The following is a 21648-nucleotide window of genomic DNA, read 5'->3' on the forward strand; positions in this document are numbered from 1 at the left end:
CAGAGCCACCGGGACACCAGGGACCCGGCCCCGCACTCCAGCTGGGGGGCGGGGGGGTGAGGACCACAGCGCGCCTTTCCCTTCACAGACAAGCCCAAAGGCTCAGGCGCCAGGATGGAAGGGCCCGTGTCCCGGTCAGCTCAGCTCAGCCCTCGCTGACAGACGTCCACCAGGACGGCATCTCTTCTCTCCCTGAGCGCACGACGCCACAGGCTCTGGCGCCCTTCGTTCGGGGCCCGGGCCCTTGGCACACTCAGGTGCCCCCCCGACAAACAGGCAGTAGGGAGGGCAAGGCGACTGCCCACCAACAGGGTGTGCGGCCCGTCGGGGTCCGGGGTGACCCCACGCCTTTGCTTCGGGTGACTGGGACGCCCCTCCTCCTCCTCCCCCCACGAGCCTGCATGCTGCCCATCTCCTCTTCTGCCTGCCCTACTAGAACCGAGCACAAGTGATGCTAACCCCCCAGGAAGACTCTAATGGATTTCAGCCTCTTCCAGGAACAGAACCGGCCTGGGGAGAAGGTCTGCTGTCACTGAGGAAAAACCGAGCAGGTGACAGGTTCAAGAATCTCTCACGACACCTGGTCAGGGTATGAGTGCCCGGCGGCCCACAGGACGCGCGAGCCGCCGGAGCAGGGCAGCACAGGGCCCGAGCCGGGGCCCTCCCAGATGGCAGGGTCTGCACGGCTGCTCTGAGGACCTGAGCTAGAACATTCCTCCCGTGATGAGACACAGAAGTCTGGCTCCCACCGCCAGACCAACCCCTGCTTCTCCCCAACACTATCCTAGCACCCTACACTGTGGCACCTCCAGCTGACCGGAAGGGCCTTTCGGGAGGTCGGCCTGGCGAGCGACTGTGCGCCTGGAAAAGCCGCACATCCCCTCTCCTGGGCTCGGGCCCGCTCTGGGGAAGACACAGGCCCCGAGGAGACAGCTGCCAGGCTTAACCTCTGTGGACACTCGGCTCCACCACTCCCGCCCCGCCCTGCCGTGCTCCGGCCCAGAACAACTCACCACTCCGAATTTCTTGAAGTATTCCCTGAGCTCTGTCTCACCGCAATTGTGAGGGATCCCACCGACAAATATCTTATTTGATTTACTGTTATCGCTCCTGGGTCCTTTCTGCTGTTTCAAAAGGGAAAAAATGGTTAGTCCGTGCAGGGAACCCTCACAACCCTCTCTACAGTGCGTACGTGAGCTACACTCGGCATTGGTTTTAGGAACCAGCGAAAAGCCAGACCCAAACAGTCCAAAACCCCACTAAATCCAAAGAGAATCACAATTGGCAAGCCATTGTAACTTTTCCCATTTTCCCAGGGAGTCCCAAGGTGACAGGGACCCGGCAGCACGGGCACCACTGCATTTCCAATGCGTGTGCACGGAGCGTGTGGTGGGTCCCGTGCGTAATTATCCCGAACGACAACGGCTGTAAAGCGTAAAGCTCTACGATCTGAAAAGCAAGACCTCAGGAGGGCAAGGTGGCCGCGATGATGAAAACAGCTTTCCAGGTTTTTAGTGGGTGACCGGAGAGGACCATGGGAAGTTGCAGTAACTGAGAAGCCACTTGCCTCAACTGACCCCAGCGATCCCTCCCTCTCTGCAGACGGCCTCACGCCTGGGAGGGAAGCGCTGGACTCCAGGTGGAGGACCAGACCTCAGCCCCTACTCCTAGGGGGCTGCCTCCCCACCGCACTCCTCACATGCCCCTCATCCTTCCTGGCCACGGGGCTCCCAGACTACGTCGTCCTAGCCGCTCTGGACAACACGACTGAACTCTGGGGGTGGGCGAGGTCTCACAGGTCCACACAGGGGTCAAATGCCATCAAAATGCGGTTACCCTACATGACCGTTCCGTCTTAGTAAAGAACACGAGTAACCAAACGGAATGTGAACGTGGCGGCCTCGGTTCCAGTCTGAAGAGAAGAGGTATGACTGCCACCTGTGGAAGAAGCCCAGAGCCACGAGCGCACCGTCTGGACACAGGTGGCCCTGGGCACCACGGCTGCCGCTTCAGCTGTGGGGGTGGGTATTCTGTGGGAGGACGTGCTTACAGGAGCTGCACGCTCCAGAACTTAGGAGCGGGAGATACAGAGATGAGACAGAAACACAGGCAACTTCAGGAAAACATTAACAATTGACGAAGCGAACAGATACATCTGACGTACTACTCTTCCGATCTTTCTGTAAAGTTCCTGGAAAGTTTCCTGATAGGAAATTGGGAAAATAAAAACTGTTTCAAGGGTCTGGAGCCCTTGTCTACAAGCAGCAGTTGGACTCTGCTAGAAATTCAGGTTCTCGGGCCCTGGCCCAGACATGCTGATCAGATATGTGCCCTCTGCCTCCGGCCCGGCTCTGGCCAGGCCTCTATGCTAGGACAAAGGCTTCCTGGATGACAGTCTTCTGAGACCTGCTGGGTGGTGGAAGGGGAGGTACGGGTGACAGTGGACGGAGAACGGGTCTGCTCCAGTTGGCCAAGCACCAAGGGCCACACGCCGCTCAGAGAATCCCTGAGGAGCCGCCACACTGGTGGACCCTGACTCAGTTGTTCAAACAAACGGCAAGCAGGCTCTTGGACGCGGGCAAATGGCCCCTTGCCCCTGAGCCGCAGCACCTGGGCAGGCACGGCCGGCAAGCAGAGGGGGTGGGGGGCAGGTGCAGAGGGCGCTCTGACACGGGGTCCCCCCCTGGGGCAGGCGCGGAGCCACCACCAGTGAGGAGAAAACGGACCGTTCCGGGTCACAAACGGGTGCGAGCAGTCTTTTTCCTCCCGTTAAGACAGACCAGGAAGAGCGCTTCTCTCGGCTATGAGATGAACAACGTGCGCCATTGGATGGATCCGAGCAACCCTCGGCTGCTCGGACACCGAACCGGGCCTCTGTTGCTCTCAGTCGTAAGGAGCGAAGACACCAGATCAGAGGTGCGCATTTCCTTCCGACTGTGGCCACAAACGCACACGACACCCCGAGAGGCCACCTCGCCCAGCCCGGCCCCTTACCCATGCTTCCTTCGGCCGTGTCCTCTCCGGCTGCATCCCCCGAGGTGTGCATGGCTTTGGGTCGATCTGTAGAAGTTTCAAACGAGCCCATCGTGAGCACGAAGCTGCTTCCTCCAGAAAAGGTGCCGGCACGGCCAGCAAGCACGTGCCCCCGTCAATTCACCCCAAGTCCACAACCTGCTCCGTCATACAGCCTCAGCCCGGAGCTGCAACCCCTTAGGTCAACCCCGCTACGACACCCCTTGGCGTGAGCACCTCTCAAGCCCAGCGGCAGACGCAGCTGAAGGGGCCACACACAGCAGGGCCGGGGCGGGGCGGGGCGGGGGGGGGGGGGGGGGGATGCGGGTGGTAGACTGAGGAAGGACACTTACGTTTCGGCCGTCCAGTGTGTGTGGTCTGCTGGCCAGCACCGTCCCCACACAGTTTGGGTCTTTAAATTTGACAAACCCAAAGCCTCGAGACTGGTTGGTGGTTTTATCTTTCATGATCACACAGTCTACAACTTCTCCATATTGGGAAAAGTAGCTGCGTAGAGTCTCTGCTCAGAGATTGGGACAAAAACACAGACACACACACCAGAGCGTTAAGCACGGTATCGCAGCAGGTGTGTAAGCACACACGCACACGTGCTCCTGGCCCTTCGGCTGACCTGGGAAGCGCAACCAGCAACTTTTAAACTGGCACATCAGTGGACGGGGGTGGTTGAAGACGGAAAGGGCAGGAGGCCCCTGGGGAAGGACTGGGGATCCTAGACACGGACGCACACGTCTCTGCGTGAATTAGCGGGGGTGCGACTGACAACGGCAGTGGCCAAAGGCAATCTCAAAAGTGAAGTGTGAGGGGAGCCAGGCGGCCACCGGGAACGTCGACTACCACAAGCTGCTCAGGGCCCTGCACGGGGCCTGAGCTCGGCGACCGCGCCAGCAAGCCTGCAGACCTCCACACTCGTCTCCTGCCCTCCACGTCCCTCCCCTACCTCTGCCAGGACTCCAGGACGACTCCCGGTCCGGCGACCCTCCTCCCCAGAATTCAAGACAGTAAGCTAACCAAGAAGGAAAGAAACCCTTGCCCCCCAAAAGCAGTAGCGAGACACAAATTCACACGCGTTCACGACCAAGGGGAGGCACGGTGCCTGGCATACAGGCGGTCCCCACCACCTACCTTGGGTGGTGCTCCAGTCAAGACCGCCCACGAAGAGCTTCCTGCAATTCAACAAGAACACGTTTAGGGTCAAGATAGTCCTTGCCTCAAACACGTCAGCCACCTGCCCCCTCCTCAGATGGCAATCCACGAGAAGCTGGTGGAGACGTGCCTACATGTGCCGTGCGATCGTGGCAACGACGTGTGTCCACCGTGGCCACCGCCCGGCCTTGCCAGCTGTAGACAGGAAAGACGACATCAAGACCTACCAAGACGACGGGGAGCGAGGCTCACGACGCATCAGCAAAGACGACACATCCAGAGCCACACACCGTCACTGACCAAACCGGTGAGAAAACGAGACCTTGCAAAATGCACCAACAGGAGCCCCCAAACCGCAGAGGATCCGGGGTGCGGTTACGGGGCACACTTCCCCACTGCTCTTGCAGATACTGTGGAGTTAGAAGTCGGGTCTGAAAGCACACTCAACTAACCAGAGCGGCAGCAGGGGTGGGGGCTCTAGGTTAAAGCCTCAGGTATTTTCCACATGGTCGTGAGCAACGACCCACAGATCACTCAGTACTGAAACCCTGGCCCATACTTCCCGCCCCAAGGCAGCCCAGGCTGGAACCTTCAAGAGGAAGCGCACTATCACCTACCTGCCTCTTCTGCACACCCCACCTCTAGCGGGGTCTAGAACGCCAACAGGCCATAGGGTGGTGTCCACTGTTCCCAATGCCCCCGGGCTGGCCAGGCCTGGAAACTGAGGCACTGGGGCACGTCCCAGGACAGGCCAGCGTGCTACAGCTACTCCAGCCCCTACTGGGGCAGAGCTCACACGTATCTCCAAGACCCACAGGCCCCTTCAGGCACTGCTCGGGCCCCCCACGAACCCAGACAGCGGGTTCGGCAGAGGAGGGGCTTCAACTGCAGCGGTGGCGGCTCTGTGCTGCTGGCGTCCCCCAGGAAAAGGGGGCATGACCGCTGTCACCCTCAGAGTGGGACCTGGATGCCACCTGATTGGTCTGCAGATGCCAGCGGGTGGCCAAGGCTCAGTCCGCATCTGGGACGCGGGGCTCCGCGGTCCCGGCGTCTGCAGCTGAGCGCGACTTGAAGACAAATGCACTCCCGAGCAACCAAGAAGGGCTGCCAGACAGGGTGCCCCATCCTGCACCCCAGGACAAACCCCCGCGTGCCCGCCCTGGGCTCGTTCCTACCGTGGCCTGTTCTCTGAGAACAGGCAACTCACGCACGGTGCGTGAGAAACCATTCCCACCACCAGACAGGTACCCAGTGCCAGCCTCAAAATGCCCGCAAGCCGGCCGCCACGGTCCAGGGAGGGGGGCACCGGGCAGGCACATCTGGCCGAGGCAGCTCCGTAAGGGGCAAGTTTCAGGGAACGTGCTGATCAAGCAGCAGGGGGAGGCCTCCATTCAGGCCTCATTAAGTCCGTGTCTCCTAGCACCCTCAGAGCCAGGCCAGGCTCCTTCCCACCTCCAAACGCTCCCAGGGGAGGGAGGCCTCCCCAGAGGCCCAGGGCACTGCCCAGAGCAAGCCGGGACTCAGGACGGCCCGCCCTCGCGGGGCCCGGTGCCCAGCCGATGAGTGGCTGCAGGCCCCCAGGCCGGCTGGCACCCCGGAGGAGGAGCCGCCTCGGAGCCACGTGCCGGCCCACCCCTTCCACACAGTAGCGAACAAGGGTTTGCTGTGAAAACGCAAATTCATGCAGGAAAAAGAGACCTCGAGCATTCCTCAACACAACAAAACCAAACCCAACTTTCTGAACCACACACCAGCCTCTAGCTAGTGCGCCTCCAGCCAAAACGGCAAGGTCATAAGCAGGTATCCTTCCAAGCAACCCAATCCTTCACCAGCAGCAGGCCTAGGAAGGAAGGAAGGAACTCGTCTGACCAGTCTCGGTTCCAGCCCTTATTTAAATTTCAAAATCAGACGTTAAGGAGAAAAGACCAGAAACACCATCACCCACACAACTGACACCCTAGACTGCCCTGTGGACTGGATGGTAAAAAGGCATCAACGCTGTGCTCTCGTTTTATCGTGCTGTGCCGATTTCAGAGAATATTCCCGTTCACAAAGGGACACAGGGCTCTGCTCACTCCCCAATACTTCACAAAAGACGGACGCGGAGTATGGGAGGGGACGCACAAATGGGGCAAGATGTAAGCCTGGGGAGTCTGGCTGGGAAAGAGCATCTAGGGACCTTGGTGACCATTTTGCAATGTTCTGAAGCTCAAGGTCTATAAAACCATAAGCTCCGAGAGATGTCCCTCGCTGAGGAAACAACAGGACTCCAGGTCTCCCGGCTGCAGGCTCTGGGGGACCTGCCCCGACAGGCACAGCTGCTCACTCGGGGAAGAGAGCTCCAGGCTTCAGCGCTAGCTGCTCTCGGACTTTCTACTTCCTCTCCTCCTGCTCCGAGGGCATACTTTCCCTGGTCCGCAGACAGAAGGTGCCAACAGGTTCCGGAAGGTCCTGCGTAGGGCCCCTCCAGAGCCCCAGCACAAAGCCCCAACGTCTGAGCCTCAGAGACCACAGTGCGTTTAGCAGGCCCAGCCGGGCCCGGCCAGGCACGGCTCCACTGCTGCCCGGGCAGCAAAACCCTGACCGGTCGACACGGATGTGCATGCACGCCTGGCGCCGAGTGTGAGACCGTTCACCCCAGCAGCCATCCCGGGGCGGCCTAGACACGCTCGCCTGGCAGCGTGTGGCTCTCAGGTGTCAACGGGTGCTCACACACGGGACCCTGCAGACGAAGCGGACGGCTGACTGTGTGGTTCCCCCTCCAGCCCTTCCCTGCTCTTAAGCGCACGAGAGTCATTACTCAGCAGAAGCGGAAAGTCAGGGGCCCCCCACAGCCCCTGAACCCCGCAGACGGCCAAGGGGACCTCCTGGCTCTCCCAGGTGACCGAGAGTCAGGTTCTTGAGGGGGAATGGGCAATACCACCACCCAGAGAGCCAGGGAGAGGCCGTCCATGCCCTCCTGCCGACCTCCTCTCGGAAGGGGCTCTGCAAGGGTAACCCGGGCACCAGGCCCTGGTGGACTCTCCCCCTTGCCCACCCGCTGAGACCGAACCCTGCTCTGGAGCACGGCCCAGCTCCAGCTCTGTGTACTTTAGGGCAGCCGCGTGCTGTTTCTGCCAGAAAGTAAATCTTCGGCAGCTTCCCCTGGCCCAGGCCAGCCACTGCAGGCTCTGCCCCTCGGCAGCACGCTTGCAGGCTTCAGAAAGTGCCACCGTGCCTGGTGAGACAGCCACCAGTAAGGCAGCAGTGCGACAGAGCTTAGCTTAGCTCTGGAGGGCGAGAAGCAGAGGGCCCAGGACTGATCCTGGTTGTTTAGCAACAGCCCTTTCAACTTAAAGACACGCAACCCAGAGCCCATGCTCGCACTTTCCTGCTCCTCTGGTGCGGTCACACTGGGACCCTGTGTCCCTGAGTATGTCCTGTTTCCCCGTAGGGAGGGAAGCAGCCCGAGGAGGAACACACAGCACCGACCCAGACGCCACGGAGCCACCCCACTTCTGGCCCTCCCACTGCAACAGAAGAAAAGACCCGGAGGGCAACTGTTGGGACTCAGCCCTTACCCCAGAACCTGCCTCTGCCGGCCCTGCCCTCAGCAGCTCAGGCTTCCCTCCTGCCAGCAAAGTGAGATCACCCCCCCTCCCGACCACTGTGGGGGTTGAGTGACACATTCAGGAGAGAACCCCAGGACACCCCCAGTGCCTGGCATGAACTCCCGATGCCTGCAGCCTTCCACTGTAAGCTACCCCCCCCCCCACACCCCGGTACCCGGCAAGAGCTTCAAACAAGTGACCTCCTGCTGAAAACGTTACTCACAACTCTGACAGGGTGTGACACTGTGATGGAGACAGTCACGCTGTGACGACAGCACCACCTCACTGAGAGACAAAATGTACACATTTGGGCCCGGCCCCGATCCCTGCCATTCCCTACAAGGGCTCTCCTGGCTCACCAAGAGCACGGGACTCCCAGCTCTGGCTCGTCCTAGGGGTCCCTGGGCAAGTCCCCTGCCCTTCTAAACCTCGGTCTGCCCTGCAGAGGAAAGGGCTGGACCTGGGGGACAAAGTTCGGGCCCAGCTCCCAGCAGGTGCTCTAGGAAGGGTGTCACTGGTGAGGTACTCTGGGTGAGTTTCTGCTTGTGAGGAGGGCGCACCACCGGTCAAGGTGCTCGACCAGACGCGAAACCTGAAAACAGAACGAAATCGACCAGAGAGTCTCCCAACACCATGACACCCCCCGGCAGGCGTCAGACTAGTTCCCGCTACGGGAAACAAGAGCTAAACCGGGGGAACAAGCGGCAGGGACACACTGGGAACCAGGCTGAAAAAAGTAGACATCAAACAGGTGTCTCATTTAGAGTGATCTTGCCCCCCCCCCAGGTGACACTGCGCCATATCTGGGGACGTCTGAGATTATCACAAGCAGGGGTGCTCCTGGGACTGAGTGCGTGGGGGCCAGGGATGCCGCTCGCCCCCGCGGTGCCCAGGATGCCCCAAATGGCCGCAGGGCTGGGGAGAAACCCTGTCCCAGAACAGCTCCGAAATGCCAAGGGGAGCATCTCTACCCTCCACCAGTTCAGGTCTCACGGCCCCTACGTTGCAAGAAACGGCCCCCTCCCCAAGCACGCCCTCTCTGACCAGACCATCAGGACTCTTCCCACCTCCCAGGCGCTAGTGACAGCGGGTAGTCAACGAGTCCCTGCCCCTCGAGGCCCAGGCCTCTGGCCCCGTCCTGCCAGCACTCAGGGGATCGCCGGGCTGCTGGGGCGGCTGGGGTCGCCCGCTTTCTGTGCTTCTGGCTCTGGCGGCCTCGGCCTCCCGCTGCCTGCCCGCACCGCCTCTCAAAGTGACCCGGACGCCACTCTGCCTTCTCTCCCTGGAGTCAGCTCTCTCCCACGCACTCTCCCCTTGAGAGTGTCCAGTTGGCCCCGTCCTACTAGTAAGACACGTCCCAGATGAAATCCTCCCCCGACCTCTCTCCAGTTCCACCACACGAGCGGGCTCTGTCCTAACAGGAACTGGCCCCTGCCGAGCGCTCACGAGCACCCACAAGATCCCAGGCGCCTTTGGGGTCCCTGAAGCCTTGTGCCTGCACTGGTTCCAGAGTCAGAATCGCGAGACCCTCCACGAAACCAACTTCCTGAGGTTACGGCAGGGGAACGAGGGCTCAGTGCCACCCCCAGCAAGGTGAGCGCCCGTCCCCGGGTCCCTGGCTCAGAAGGGAGGCTATCAGCCCGTCACACATCTGCTCCGTGTGGCCACACGTGACGCTGCTGCTCCTATCACCCCTCTGCCCTCGAGACCCGGCCCTCCCTCTGCTCTGGCTGATTGGGACAGTCGGGACCCCGGTGCTCACCAGCTTCCTCTCTCCCCGGTGCCTTCGCTTCAGAGGAACCTGAGCCAGCTCAGGTACGGTCACCACCTGGCGGGGCTCTCTTTCGCTGAAGACTCAAACTCACGAGTACACTCGTACGCTGGTGGGCGCCCCACACACGGGGCTCCTGTTAGCAAAGGGGGAGCAAGCCCTTCCCACCTATCAAGAGCTCCCTCAGTACGAGGCTGGCCAAAGACCAGAGTGGAGGAGACTGGAGATGAAGATGCAGCTCACGGGACGTCACTCAGACTGTCACGTCCCGGTCACATCTGCCATCACCATCACCTGGCTCTAGGCACAACAGGAACTCCTGCGTGGGAACCACCCCAAAGCAGGCAGGTGCGGACCCCTCACGGGAAACGGCATCAGGGCTCGTCAGGGGGCCCAAGGGACACCCCCCCCCGCCCCGGGATGTGGTGGCAAGGAGACCAAAGCAGACCCCGAAACCCCACTGGACGGAGTAGAGACAAGCTTACTCTGGGAAAAGAGACCGATCGATACTTCCTGGCAACAGATTTCCACTTGCAAAACACGAAGAGATTTCGGGGACCCCTGCCTTGACAACTTTCAAAGGTGAGCGATCAGGGTGGGTTTTCGAGGGGAGAGGGGAAGGGAACCAGGCCCACCGGCCCCCGGCCCCACCGCCAGCTCCACGGCCTCGGCAGACCCGGGCTCGGGCCCTGGCAGCACACCCCTGGGCGGGTCTCGGGGTATCCAGGCTCCCTTCCCTCCTAACCGCTGCTGGCCCTTGTGAGGGACCCCGCACTTTGCGCAGCGCTCTGGAAGGCCACGGCCATGGGGAGGTGACGGGTGCACGCTCTCTTCCGTCAGACTCTGCCCCATCTCTGGAGCACGGTGTCCCTGTTCCCTGGTTTCCAGTCGGACACACTGCGACCCCCCCCCCCACCTACCACCACCTACGTGACCCGAAGAACACAGGTGTCCAGGCCCCCCCCCCTCGCCGCCCCTGACAAGCCCAGCGGGGAGCTAAGGGTCTCCCTCCTGGGCCGCTGCGGTGCGCCGTTTTCGGGGAGGGGGGGGCGGGCACAACATGCCTGTCACGTCCGCCCGTGTAACCTGGACCTGGAGGCCGCACAAGGACTTACCGAACCCAGCGCTTGACCACAAACCCGCGCCTCTTCAAAGCTCCGGGCGTGGGGACACGCACACCCGCCCCGGGGCCGCCGGAGAAATGTAACCGAAAAACCACGCCGGCCGGGCAGGAGCCAGTGTCTGCAAAGAAAACTAGTCCGAGCCCCGAACTAGGACAGAAATGGGTTTCCGAGCCCCTCGGGGATCTCGGGCTCCGCTCCGGGCCGCGTGAGCATCACACGGGCTGTAATTACGACACGAACTCCCCACTAGTAGCTGCTCAAGCAGAGGCCCCGGGAAGCGGGCCTCTGCTGTCCACCCCCCGGCACGTCTGTCGCGGGGCGCGAGCCGCAAGGGGCTCCAGCTGCGGACCCATCAGATGGCGCGGGCGCTCGGAGATGGACACGCTGCCGAGGGCTCCGGCCCCGGCCGCCCCCCCCCCCCCGTGACCTTCGCCCCGAGCCCTCGGTCCGCGAACCTTCCGCGTTCTTAGCACTTCGGGAAGGGGCCAAGAGCGGAAACGGGGCGAGCCGCCACCCCGAGTCCCGGCTGGAACAAGTTCTGCGCGGCGGCGGAACTGGCACTCCGGAGCCGGGCCCGCCACGTGCGCCGACCCGCCAAGTTGGTGCGCGGGCTGGGGGCGGGGGAGCCCCGGGCGCCCCAGAACCCTCCCGTTTCCGCTCGGGCTCCGCCACCGGGAAGTGCAAGCGAGGCGGAAGACAAGGCGCCCCAGACCCCTCCGGAGCTCCCGTTGCGGGTCCCGCTCGGCCAGGAAGCAGCGGGGTCCCTGCGGACGCTCCCAGAGCCCCGTTCCGGGTCCCCCAGCAAAAAACCCAGGCGCGGGGGGCGGACGAGACGACCCGGATCCCCAGTTTCCCGCGTCCGATCCCCCAGCGGGAAAGTCGGGCGCGGCGGCGGCGGCGGGGACGTCCTGACACCCCCCCCCCCACCCGCCGGGAGCTCCCGTTCCGAGTCCACCTCAGGCAGGAAGCAGCGGGGTCCCCCCCGACCCTCCCAGGGGCGCCCTGGCCAGGAAGCGGCGGGACGCCGGACTCCCAGGATCCCGCTCGCCACCCCCCCCCCTCGCCGCGTCCCGGGTGCGCGGACCCCCAGGCCACCGGGCCCCAGCGCGGCCCGGCGGCGTGACCTTGACGGGGGCCGGGGCGGCGTCTGGGCGGCGACGGCGCAGGCCGGCGCGTCCTCACCCGATCTCGTCAGCGCCCGAGTTGTTCATGGCGGCGGCGCTCGGCGTCCCGGGCCCCCTGGCTCGCTCCCGCCTCCGGAAGGTCACCGGCCCCGGCGCCCTCCCCACAGCCGCGGCCCGGATCTGCGCAACGGCGGCGGCCGCGCTGCCTCCTCCCCTCAGCGCCAACGGTCACCGCGCGCCACCGCGCCCGCGCCGCCGCCCTGCGCACGCCCGGGCGCGCTCCCGCACGGGGCCTCCGGGGGCGGGGCCAGGGGTGCGCCCGCCTAAGTGCGTGCGTTCCTGCGTGCGTGCCTTGCGTGCGGTAGCCACCACCGCGCGGCGGCCTCGGTCCTCCTCGGCTCTCGGCGTCGCCGCAGGGTGTTCTGGGAAGTGCAGTCCCCCCCGCGCCGGCGTCGGCCCCACCCCGCGGAGGGGGGCTCGCGGGCGGAGCCGCGTGCGTGCTGCGTGCTGCGTGCGTGCGCGTTCGCGCTGAGGCGCTCCGAGCTAGGCACCGCGGGGCGCAGGCGCGGCTTGGCTTCCTTGTTTGAGTTCAGGTCGGAAGTGGCGCGCGGGGTCAACAGTGGGCAAAGGCCACGCCCGGCGCGGGGTCACGCCGGGTGGAGGCGCCCCTTCCCACGCCTGCACCTCCGCTACTTCCCGGAACTCGTCTCCCGGGGGGGGATGGCGGCTGCAGCGGCGGCTGCAGGCAAGACCGCGGTGACGGTGGGTGGGAGGGCCCGCCGGGCCCCGTCCGCAGATGGAACCGCGGGTGGACGCCGGGCACGCCCGTGAGCGCCCCGCAGGACGGCCCTGCAGCCCGGAGCTGGGCGCCCGGCGCGCGACCACGGGCGCTGGGGACAGTCGGGTCGTTCGGGTGACCTGTGCCGCGGGACTCCGCTTACTCCCCGCCTGCCATAAGTTCCCTTACTAGTCGTCGTAAAATTAAGTGAATGGAAGGAGTGAAGGAACTAGGTCGCAGGCAAACGGTACAAAACAAAACGTTTAAAATACAACTTCGTCTCGCCCACTTTAGAGTTTGCAAGGCATGTGGGCATCGGTGTCAATTTCAGTAGTCACCCGCTTGGAGTAGCTCAGTCCCCATTTGCAGATGGGAGAGGGAGGCCAGCAGGAGAGAAATGAGTGCGTAGTCCCAGGTAGCATCAGGCAGGCGTTGTGTCCCCCACCTGGGAACCGTCCTCGTGCGCGGTTTTTGTTTTGCTTTGCTTTGCTTTTTTGCAGGTCGAAAGAAATCAGTAGCACTTGGCAGGGACCGGTAGCCCATTGTGGGGTCCCTGGGGAGCTGGACGGACATATCCAAGACATGTGGACATGAGTGCACTGGGGACAGGTGACAGGGAAGCAAACATGAGAGGCAGGGTGGCATTGTCCTTCCAATGGGGCCAGCTCCACAACCCCACTTTGAGGAATGTATCCCCCAAATGCTGGCCCCACTGTGTGCACAGAGATGTCCCAGGAAGCTAACAGTCCGCTATTAAAATCAGAAAACTTGGAGGAAAAAAAAAACAAACAAACCCACATGTCCATCTACTGGTATCTGGATAAATAAACCATGAAGGGCATGAATGAAATACACAGCAAGTGGTTAAATGAAGGAAGCCAGACACAAACTTTTGAAAATAATATATTTTTAAAAATACAGACACCGGGGTGCCCAACTGGCTCGGTTGGTAGAACATGGGACCCTTGAACTCAGGTTTGAGAGTTCAAGCCCCACGTTAGGTTTGGACCCTAGTTAAAAACTACAACAAAAACGTTAAAAGTACAGACACCAACCGGGAATAAAATAACTAAGACCCATGTTATCTGCCACTGGAACAAATATATGTTAGTGTTACGTTTGCTTCATATCTTTTTAAACTGAACTAGCCAGCTGGATTTTTCCCTCCTTTCTGACTCATTTCCTCCCTCCCACCCCATAGCAAATGCTGTGACAAAAATGGGTATGTGGACACTTCTGAATTTACTCCTATGAATATGTGCATATTGAAGACACAAAATATGGTTTGGGTCCCTTTTTTATTGTAAAGTACACATAACATAAAATTTAGCATTGTCACTATTTGTTTTATTTTTTTTTTACGTTTATTTTTGAGAGAGAGAGAGACAGAGTGCCAGCGGGAAAGGGGCAGAGAGAGAGACAGAATCGGAAGCGGGCTGTAGGGTCCAAGCTGTCAGCACAGAGCCCCACGTAGGGTTCGAACTCACCAACCACGAGATCATGACCTGAACTGAAGTCAGACATTTAACTGAGCCACCCAGGTGCCTCTAGCATTGTCACTATTTCCAAAGTGCACAGCTCAGTGGCACCAAGCACACTCTGTCATGCAGCTGCCCCCACCGTCCGTCTCCAGAACTTCCCATGTCCCCAGACTGAGACTCTGTCCCCATGAAACATGGACTCCCCACCCCTGGCTCCCCCCATCTACTCTCTGTCTCTGTGGACGGGACTCCTCTAGGGACCCCCTGTGAGTGGGGTCATGCAGGACGTGTCCTTCTGTGTCTGGCTTCTTGTCACTGCGCACAGTGTCGTCTGGGTCCGTCCACGTGGTGGCAGGCGGCAGGATGTCCTTCCATTTTATCTTATTTTATTTTATTTTATTTTATTTTATTTTATTTTATTTTATTTTATTTTATTTTATTTTATTTTATTTTATTTAAAAAAGTTTTATTTAGGGGCACCTGGGTGGCTCAGTCGGTTGAGCGTCTGACTTCAGCTCAGGTCATGATCTCACAGCTTGTGAGTTCGAGCCCCACATCGGGCTCCGTGCTGACAGCTCGGAGCCTGGAGCCTGCTTGGGATTCTGTGCTTCTCTCTCTCTCTCTCTCTCTGCCCCAACCCACTTGCATTCTGTCTCTCTTTCAAAAATAAATAAATATTAAAAAATTTTTTTTAGTTTTATTTATTTTAATTTTTTAATTTTTATTTATTTTTGAGAGACGGAGACAGAGCATGAGCGGGGGAGGGACAGAGAGAGAGGGAGACACAGAATCCCTAAGCAGACTCCAGGCTCTGAACTGTCAGCGCAGAGCCCAACATGGGGCTCCAGCTCACAAATCGTGAGATCACGACCTGAGCCACAGTCGGATGCTTAACTGATGGAGCCACCCAGGCACCCCATAAAAAAAGTTTTACTTATTTAAGTAATCTCTACACCCAATGTAGGGCTTGAACTCATGACCCTGAGTTCAAGAGTCACACGCTCCCCAATCTGAGCCAACGAGGCACGCCTCCTTCCTTTTTAAAGGCTGAATCATATTCCAGTGTGGACAGACCACATTGTGTATATCCTTCATCCACTGAGGGACGTTTGGGTTGTCTCCACCTGTTAGCTATCGTGAACAGTGCCGCAGTGAACATGGATATATAAATATCTGTCCGATTCCCCCCCTTTTTTTAATGCTTATTTATTTATTTTTATTTTTTTTTAACGTTTATTTATTTTTGAGACAGAGAGAGACGGAGCATGAACGGGGGAGGGTCAGAGAGAGAGAGGGAGACACAGAATCGGAAACAGGCTCCAGGCTCTGAGCTGTCAGCACAGAGCCCGATGCGGGGCTCGAACTCACGGACCGCGAGATCATGACCTGAGCTGAAGTCGCTCAACCGACTGAGCCACCCAGGCGCCCCAATGCTTATTTATTTTTGAGAGAGAGAGAGCACAAGCGGGGCAGGGGCAGAAAGAGAGGGAGACACAGAATCCGAAGCAGGCTTCAGGCTCCAAGCTGTCAGCACAGAGCCCGACGCGGGGCTCCAACTGCGAAATCATGACCTGAGCTGCAGTTGTTCGCCCAACCAACTTATCCACCCAGGCGCCCCTGGTCCCTTTTCACTTAAAAAGTATAATTTTGTATATAATACTCTACACACACACAAAAATACGGTGACAGGGACATTGCCTGGTAAAGCAGCTAGGCATGGGCCAGGAATCACGGGGAGAGTCCTGTCACAGCTGCCACGTGGCTTGTAGTAATCTCATTCACATATTGCTTATTTTTTACTTTAACTTTTTTTTTTTTTTATTTTAAGTACGTTCCATGCCCAATTTGGGGCTCAAACTCACGACCCTGACATCAAGAGTTGCGTGTCCCACCGACCGAGCCAGCCAGGTGCCCCACTTATCCCTTATTCTTGTTCATCCCCCACAACAGGCTGTGAGCTCCAGGAGGGGCAGGATGGGACCACCGAAGCAAGGTACTCCATGTGTGTTTGACGAATGAATTTCGCTTCCCACGACCCATTACTCTATAATGGGGCTGGTAGACTTTTTCTGTACAGAGCTAAATAGGAAAAATTTGGGTTTTGTTGGCTGTAAGATCTTCATGGCGATGACTCACCTGTACTGTTATAGCCAGAAAACTCCCGAGTCCTAATTCTAACAAGTGAAGACGGCTATGTGCCAATAAAAGTATTTACCCACACGTAAATTTAAATGTGAACGTCGTATGATTATCATGTACTGTAAAATAGTCTTCTTTTGATTTTTTTCCAGCCGTTTAAAAACATAAAAACCATTCTAAATTGTACCGAAACAACAGCAGGGGGATGCAACCTACAGGCTGATGCCAACCCTGTAACTTTTTTTTTTTTAATGTTTATTTATTTTTGAGAGAGACAGAGACAGAGTGCAAGTGGGGGAGGGGCAGAGAGAGGGGGAGACACAAAATCTGAAGCAGGCTACGGGCTCCAAGCTGTCAGCACAGCAGAGCCCGATGTGGGGTTTGAACCCATGAACCATGAGAAAATGACCTGAGCTGAAGTTGGGTGCTCAACCGACTGAACCACCCAGGCGCCCCCCGACTGTGTAACATTTGAAGGATTTGATCAAACATGTTACTTTTCTAGTCAGAAATATATATACTTCATATGTGTAATCTTTTAAGACCGTGGTCTGGAGTCAGACGCATCTCTCCTCCTGTCGTCTCTGCCACTGATTCACTGTACGGCCTCGAGGACGTCACTTTCCCTCTCTGATCCCAGGTCTGTAGGCTGTGAGATGCAGATGAGAACACTACACCCTAGGGTCTCCCACGAAGAGCGGACACAAGGAATGACCATGTGTCATTCACTCACCCACATGAGAGGGAACAAGCATGGCCACCCCATTTGGGAGGAGAGGAAGGTGAACTTGGAACAGAAAGCACTTGGCTAAGTTGCCAGGCAGACCGTACTGGGCCCATGGCCACTTTTGGGGATGGAGCTCAGGTTGCATCTCCGTGACCCCTGGGAGGTCCCTCCTCTCTGGGGACACTGAAGCCACGGGGGAGGCCCCAAGCAGACTGCCTCTCATTGCTGTCACTCAGGGTCTGTGTAGGCAGCAGCCTCGGAGAATCCCCCCGTGATCCCTACTTAGCATTCACGGCCTTGTGTGACCCCTACCCTTGTGTGCCTGGCTTCTAACCAATACAATATGTCCGGGTGAAGAGATACGACTTCCGTGATTAGATTCCAAACAATTCTGACATTGCAGATTCTCTCGTTGGTTCTAATGAAGCATGCTGTCTGGTTGGGGAGGCTCATGTGGCCAGGGACTGAGGCCCTCCTACCAACAGCCCCAAAGGAACCGGCTGAGACCAACAGCCAGTCAATGAGCTGGGAAGTGGATCCTTCCCTGCATGAGCCTTCAGAGGAGACCCCGGAACTGGCTGGCACCTTGCCTGCGGCATTGTGAGAGGTCGTGAAACAGAGGACCCGCTGAGCAGCGCCTGGAGTCCTGACCCACAGAAACGGAGATAATAAACCCGTGTTGCTTGAAGTGGCTACGTCTGGGGTAATTGGTTACACAGCAATAGCTAGCAAATAGTAGCCTGCTTTCTCGTGCCTCAGGCAGGCCATCCCAGGGCATCCCTTAAGCTGGGTGACATTTAGGGGCACCTGGGCGGCTCAGTCAGCTGAGCGTCAGACTCTTTTTCGGGTCAGGTTATGAGTCGTGGGATCCCGCGGCACGAGCCTCTCTCCCTCCCTCTGCCTCTCTACCTCGCTCACTCGCTCTGTCTCCCTGCCTCTCAAATAAAACAGAAAACAAAACTGGGTAACTATTAGCCAGTGCCATCTGTTTTCACAGGAGGCACAGGGCGCCTTTGGCCCAGTGGCCGCTAGAGGCCCATCAGACCGCCGTGCAATGCGCCCCCGGCTCCGCCCACCTGACCCGGCCCCGCCCCCTCTGGCCCGCGGCCCCGCCCCTCTGGCCCGCGGCCCCGCCCCGCCCCCGCCCCAGAAGGCCTCGCAGGGATCAGGCCCACTCGTCGCGAGCGCAGTCCGGTAGCTCGTCCCCGCCGCAGCATGAGCGTCCCCGCGGCGCCCCCCATCTTCGCCCCCGGCGAGAACTGCAGCCCCGCGTGGCAGATGGCGCCCGCGGCCTACGACGCGGCGGACATGCACCTGCAGATCCTGGGCAAGCCGGTGATGGAGCGCTGGGAGACCCCCTACATGCACGCGCTGGCGGCCGCCGCCTCCTCCAAAGGTAGCCGGGCACCCGCTTGTAACCCGAGGCCGCAGGACGCTCAGATCTGGGGTCCAGCCGGTTCTCCAGCCGATGTGCATCGGAGCCTCTCCGTGTCTCTGGTTTTCCCGCCCGTAAAATGAGGCTAGCGGGGAGCAACGGGGAAGTAAAGGGGGTGCTGCAGGCACGGGCTTGCACGCAGAAGGCGCCTCCTAAGTACCAGAAACTTCCAGGTGGGGAAGGGTCTGGGTCGAGGGAACGGGCCCCACCATGACGACCTCGGGCGGAGCTCAGCCGCTGTCTTCCCGTGAAGTCGGGGACGCGGTGGGCTATCCCCCCATGAGGTCGGGGACGCGGTGGCGGCCAAGCGAGGGGGGTGGGGGAGCGCTGCCCAGGAGTTCCCAGAAGCCCCGCCCCGGCTACGAATAGCTCTGGGAGAGCTGAGGCTGCCAAACAGCTGTCCCTGTGGCCCTGTGCCTCGTTCAGAGCCTGAGGGGTGCCAAGGGCTCCCCAGGTCCCCAGGGGCCAGGCATGGGTCCTCCAGGCCTTTGCACAAGCAGTGTCCCTGCGTGGTTGGGATGTTTCTATCACCCGTCTCTTGTCCAATGGGGACCACCTCCTCCCCAACTGTTGCAGGCCTCAGGCCTCAAACTCACCCCCCTTCTCCTGCAGAAACTTCATTGCAGGGGGCAGGAGGGGGGAGGCCAGAGAAAAGTAACCGAATCAAGAGATAAGCACCACCAGGGATCAAAGTCCAGGATCTGACCTCCCCGCTGGGGCTGGGCCTAAAATCCGCTGCCCACGCCTCCCTGGCTTGCCACCCTCTCTGGACCCTGGCCAGAGCCCACGCTGTTCCCTCTCAGGGCTAGTGTGTTCTGTGTCACCCTCCGCCTCTGCCCCACTTGTGCTCTCCTGTCCTTGTGGCAAACGTTTCTCTCTGCAAAGACCCTGCCCTCGGGCCCCCTCCTCCAGGCGGCTCCCCCAGCCCCAGCCCCAGCCCGGCGTGTGATGCTGGGATCTTTGCCCAGGGGGCCGGGTCCTGGAGGTGGGCTTCGGCATGGCGATCGCAGCTTCCAGGGTGCAAGAGGCCCCCATCGACGAACACTGGATCATCGAGTGCAATGATGGCGTCTTCCGGCGCCTCCAGGACTGGGCCCAGCGGCAGCCACACAAGGTGCCCGCCTCTGCCTGCACGTCCCCCCTCAGCACTACCCTGTGGGGTCGAGGCCCTTTCCTGGGAGGGGCTGGGGGCCCAGGCAGTGCAAAAATGGAGGAAGTGGTCTTCTCCCTTGGGAGCTCCTCAGCCCTCTCCCTTGCAGCAGGTGGGAAGATCCTGGACCCCTGTGACTCCCAGTCTGTTTTCTGTTTCTCCCCCGCCCCAAGGTGGTTCCCTTGAAAGGCCTGTGGGAGGAGGTGGCCCCTACCCTGCCAGACGGCCACTTTGATGGTGAGGGGGCTTGGGGGCTGGGTGGGGGGGAGCCCCTGCCTCATTTTCCACCACTAGCCCCTTCCTTGGCCTGCAGAGGGACCCTCTAAGGAACACACGCTGCAATGTTTCACTTGGGGGTACAGATCCGAGAGCCAGGGCCTGGCACTCGGCGGGTGTGTGGACAACTGAGCAGGACCCCGTTCCCAGAGGAGGCAGCACACTGAGTGCTGGGTGAAGCCTCTGGGGTCTAGTCTCCCTGTGCAGACGCTGCTGGTGAGGCTGCACCCGGCCCTGACCGCGTAGCCTGTGACTTCCTATGCAGGTATCCTGTATGACACCTACCCCCTGTCCGAGGAGACCTGGCATACCCACCAGTTCGCCTTCATCAAGGTAGGACCCGCTGGGTGGGATGGTCACCCCCCAGGGCTGAGCGGGGGAGGGGGGGCCTGCCATTCGCACACAGGACACTTCTTCCTGTTTCTCTGACCCGCTGGGATGCAGGAGGCCGCCCTGGGTGATCCCTCCTGATCACTGTCCCCTGCCCAGGACCATGCCTTTCGCCTGCTGAAGCCCGGGGGCATTCTCACCTACTGCAACCTCACGTCGTGGGGGGAGCTGATGAAGTCCAAGTACTCGGACATCACCACCATGTTCCAGGTGCGGCAGCCTGGGGGCTCCCCGTGGGTCTCTGCCCCACCCCCCGAGCCAGGCAGCAGCTGGAGTAGCTTGTGACCTAGGGGGTGGTTCTTGACCTCAGGGGCTGATCTCTTGGGTGGAAGGTGAGCTCCAGGAAGACCTGTGTCAAGACTCTCCCCAGCTATAACACCTTCCTGGCTCCCCAGTGCCCTCAGGATACAGGGATATAGCCCAGCCTCCCCACCTAGGCATCCCCCTCCCTCTGCCCTCCTCCACCCAGCGTGTCTTTATTGGTTTAGCCACGCTGTCTCCGGCCTCGGCTCACGTTCTCCCTGCTGCCCGAGAGGATGTGCAGTAGGCAACGGCTGGCACCCCATGACAGCAGGAAACTGCTGCCCGAGTCGAGACCCCTGGAGATGCCCCCCCCCAGACTGGGGCTCCCTCCCGGGGGCCTTGGCAATTACAAACGCTGTGCCAGGAAGAGTGGGCGCCGTGGGGGTCTCGTGTGGCCTGGTGGCTTGCAGTGACCTGGCCTGTCTCTCCCGCCGCCAGGAGACACAGGTGCCAGCCCTGCTGGAAGCGGGCTTCAGGCGGGAGAACATCCACACGGAGGTGATGGAGCTGGTCCCACCGGCCGAGTGCCGCTATTACGCCTTCCCTCGGATGATCACGCCCCTGGTCACCAAGCACTGAGCCCGCCTGGGCCTCCGGCTTGACCACAGGGGGGCCGCAGTCCCATCCCCGTGCCCCACTCGGTGCCTTCGCAGCCGGGAGTGCAGGCTCTGGGCTCTCGTGGCCCTGGGTTCAAGTCCCGGCCCACACCCGCAGTGGGACGCAGGGCCAGCTTCCCTGACCTTCCCTGCAAGGGGATACCGCCACCTTCCTCTCAGGGGCACCGAGGGTAAAATAAACACTAACACTGGGCTTGCCCAGCACAGTGCACCGCACCCGCACTTTCGTTTCCTTCTGCCCCCCAAAGCCAAGAGCAGCATGTGTTAAATGGGTTTCTGGGGAGCCCCCGTGTCTCTGGGCCAGCACGTGACCCTCCTGGCGCCCAGGCCGGTGAACCGGAGTAGCCGTCAGAGCTCGTGAGCCCCTGCCTCCAGTCAGCAGCAGGGGTACAGACGGGGTGCGGAGCCGCATCAGGGCCACCGCGTCTCTGGTCCCACCGTCAGGCGGGGCCTTGAAGGAAAGCAAACCCTGGAAGCCCGGCCTTGCTGGCAAGGACCCACACCACAGCCCAAGAGGTGCCTCCCGAGGCTGGCCGCGCCCCGACTTTCCCACCCTCTGGCGCCCAC

General features: G+C 60.3%; 3 protein-coding genes and 1 long non-coding RNA gene across 7 annotated transcripts in view; 2 read left to right on the forward strand and 2 right to left on the reverse strand.

Annotated features, from left to right (window-relative positions):
• The window catches only part of RPS15 (ribosomal protein S15), a 21543-nt gene extending 17785 nt beyond the window's left edge, over positions 1-3758 (reverse strand). Inside the window, exons 1-2 of the mRNA XM_047100880.1 lie at positions 3755-3758; positions 466-471 (exon numbers count right to left, since the gene is read on the reverse strand). The gene's annotated coding sequence lies outside the window, so the exon portion shown is untranslated. The remainder of the gene's footprint in view (positions 1-465; positions 472-3754) is intronic.
• The window catches only part of DAZAP1 (DAZ associated protein 1), a 24855-nt gene extending 12839 nt beyond the window's left edge, over positions 1-12016 (reverse strand). The window contains exons 1-5 of one of the 3 annotated variants that reach the window (XM_047100875.1): positions 11844-12016; positions 4156-4196; positions 3366-3532; positions 2995-3060; positions 1014-1121 (exon numbers count right to left, since the gene is read on the reverse strand). In XM_047100875.1, coding sequence (XP_046956831.1) covers positions 1014-1121; positions 2995-3060; positions 3366-3532; positions 4156-4196; positions 11844-11872 — 411 coding nt within the window. In that variant the 5' untranslated portion in view covers positions 11873-12016. Of the gene's footprint in view, positions 1-1013; positions 1125-2994; positions 3061-3365; positions 3533-4155; positions 4197-9528; positions 9618-11843 lie in introns of those variants that run through there. The other 2 variants (XM_047100874.1, XM_047100876.1) reach the window with 2 other exon arrangements.
• LOC124527709 (uncharacterized) lies at positions 10030-17598 on the forward strand. Of its 2 annotated transcripts, XR_006965942.1 has the most exons (3): positions 10031-10119; positions 15995-16037; positions 17314-17598. It is a non-coding gene; the product is annotated as an uncharacterized LOC124527709 (long non-coding RNA). The 2 variants fall into 2 exon arrangements; XR_006965943.1 differs by lacking the exon at positions 15995-16037 and having other exon boundaries at positions 10030-10119.
• Positions 17599-18071: 473 nt separating this feature from the next.
• GAMT (guanidinoacetate N-methyltransferase) lies at positions 18072-21297 on the forward strand. Its single transcript, XM_047100877.1, has 6 exons — positions 18072-18306; positions 19314-19459; positions 19669-19732; positions 20037-20104; positions 20261-20371; positions 20903-21297. Exons 1-6 carry the CDS (start codon positions 18126-18128, stop codon positions 21041-21043), a joined length of 711 nt encoding a protein of 236 aa, XP_046956833.1. The 5' UTR covers positions 18072-18125; the 3' UTR covers positions 21044-21297.
• The last annotated feature ends 351 nt before the right edge of the window (positions 21298-21648 follow it).

Source organism: Lynx rufus, unplaced genomic scaffold (genome assembly GCF_022079265.1).
Source record: "Lynx rufus isolate CCGP_SWC_20201006 ecotype Redwood Valley unplaced genomic scaffold, mLynRuf1.p SCAF_53, whole genome shotgun sequence".
In the NCBI taxonomy this organism is placed as follows: domain Eukaryota; kingdom Metazoa; phylum Chordata; class Mammalia; order Carnivora; family Felidae; genus Lynx; species Lynx rufus.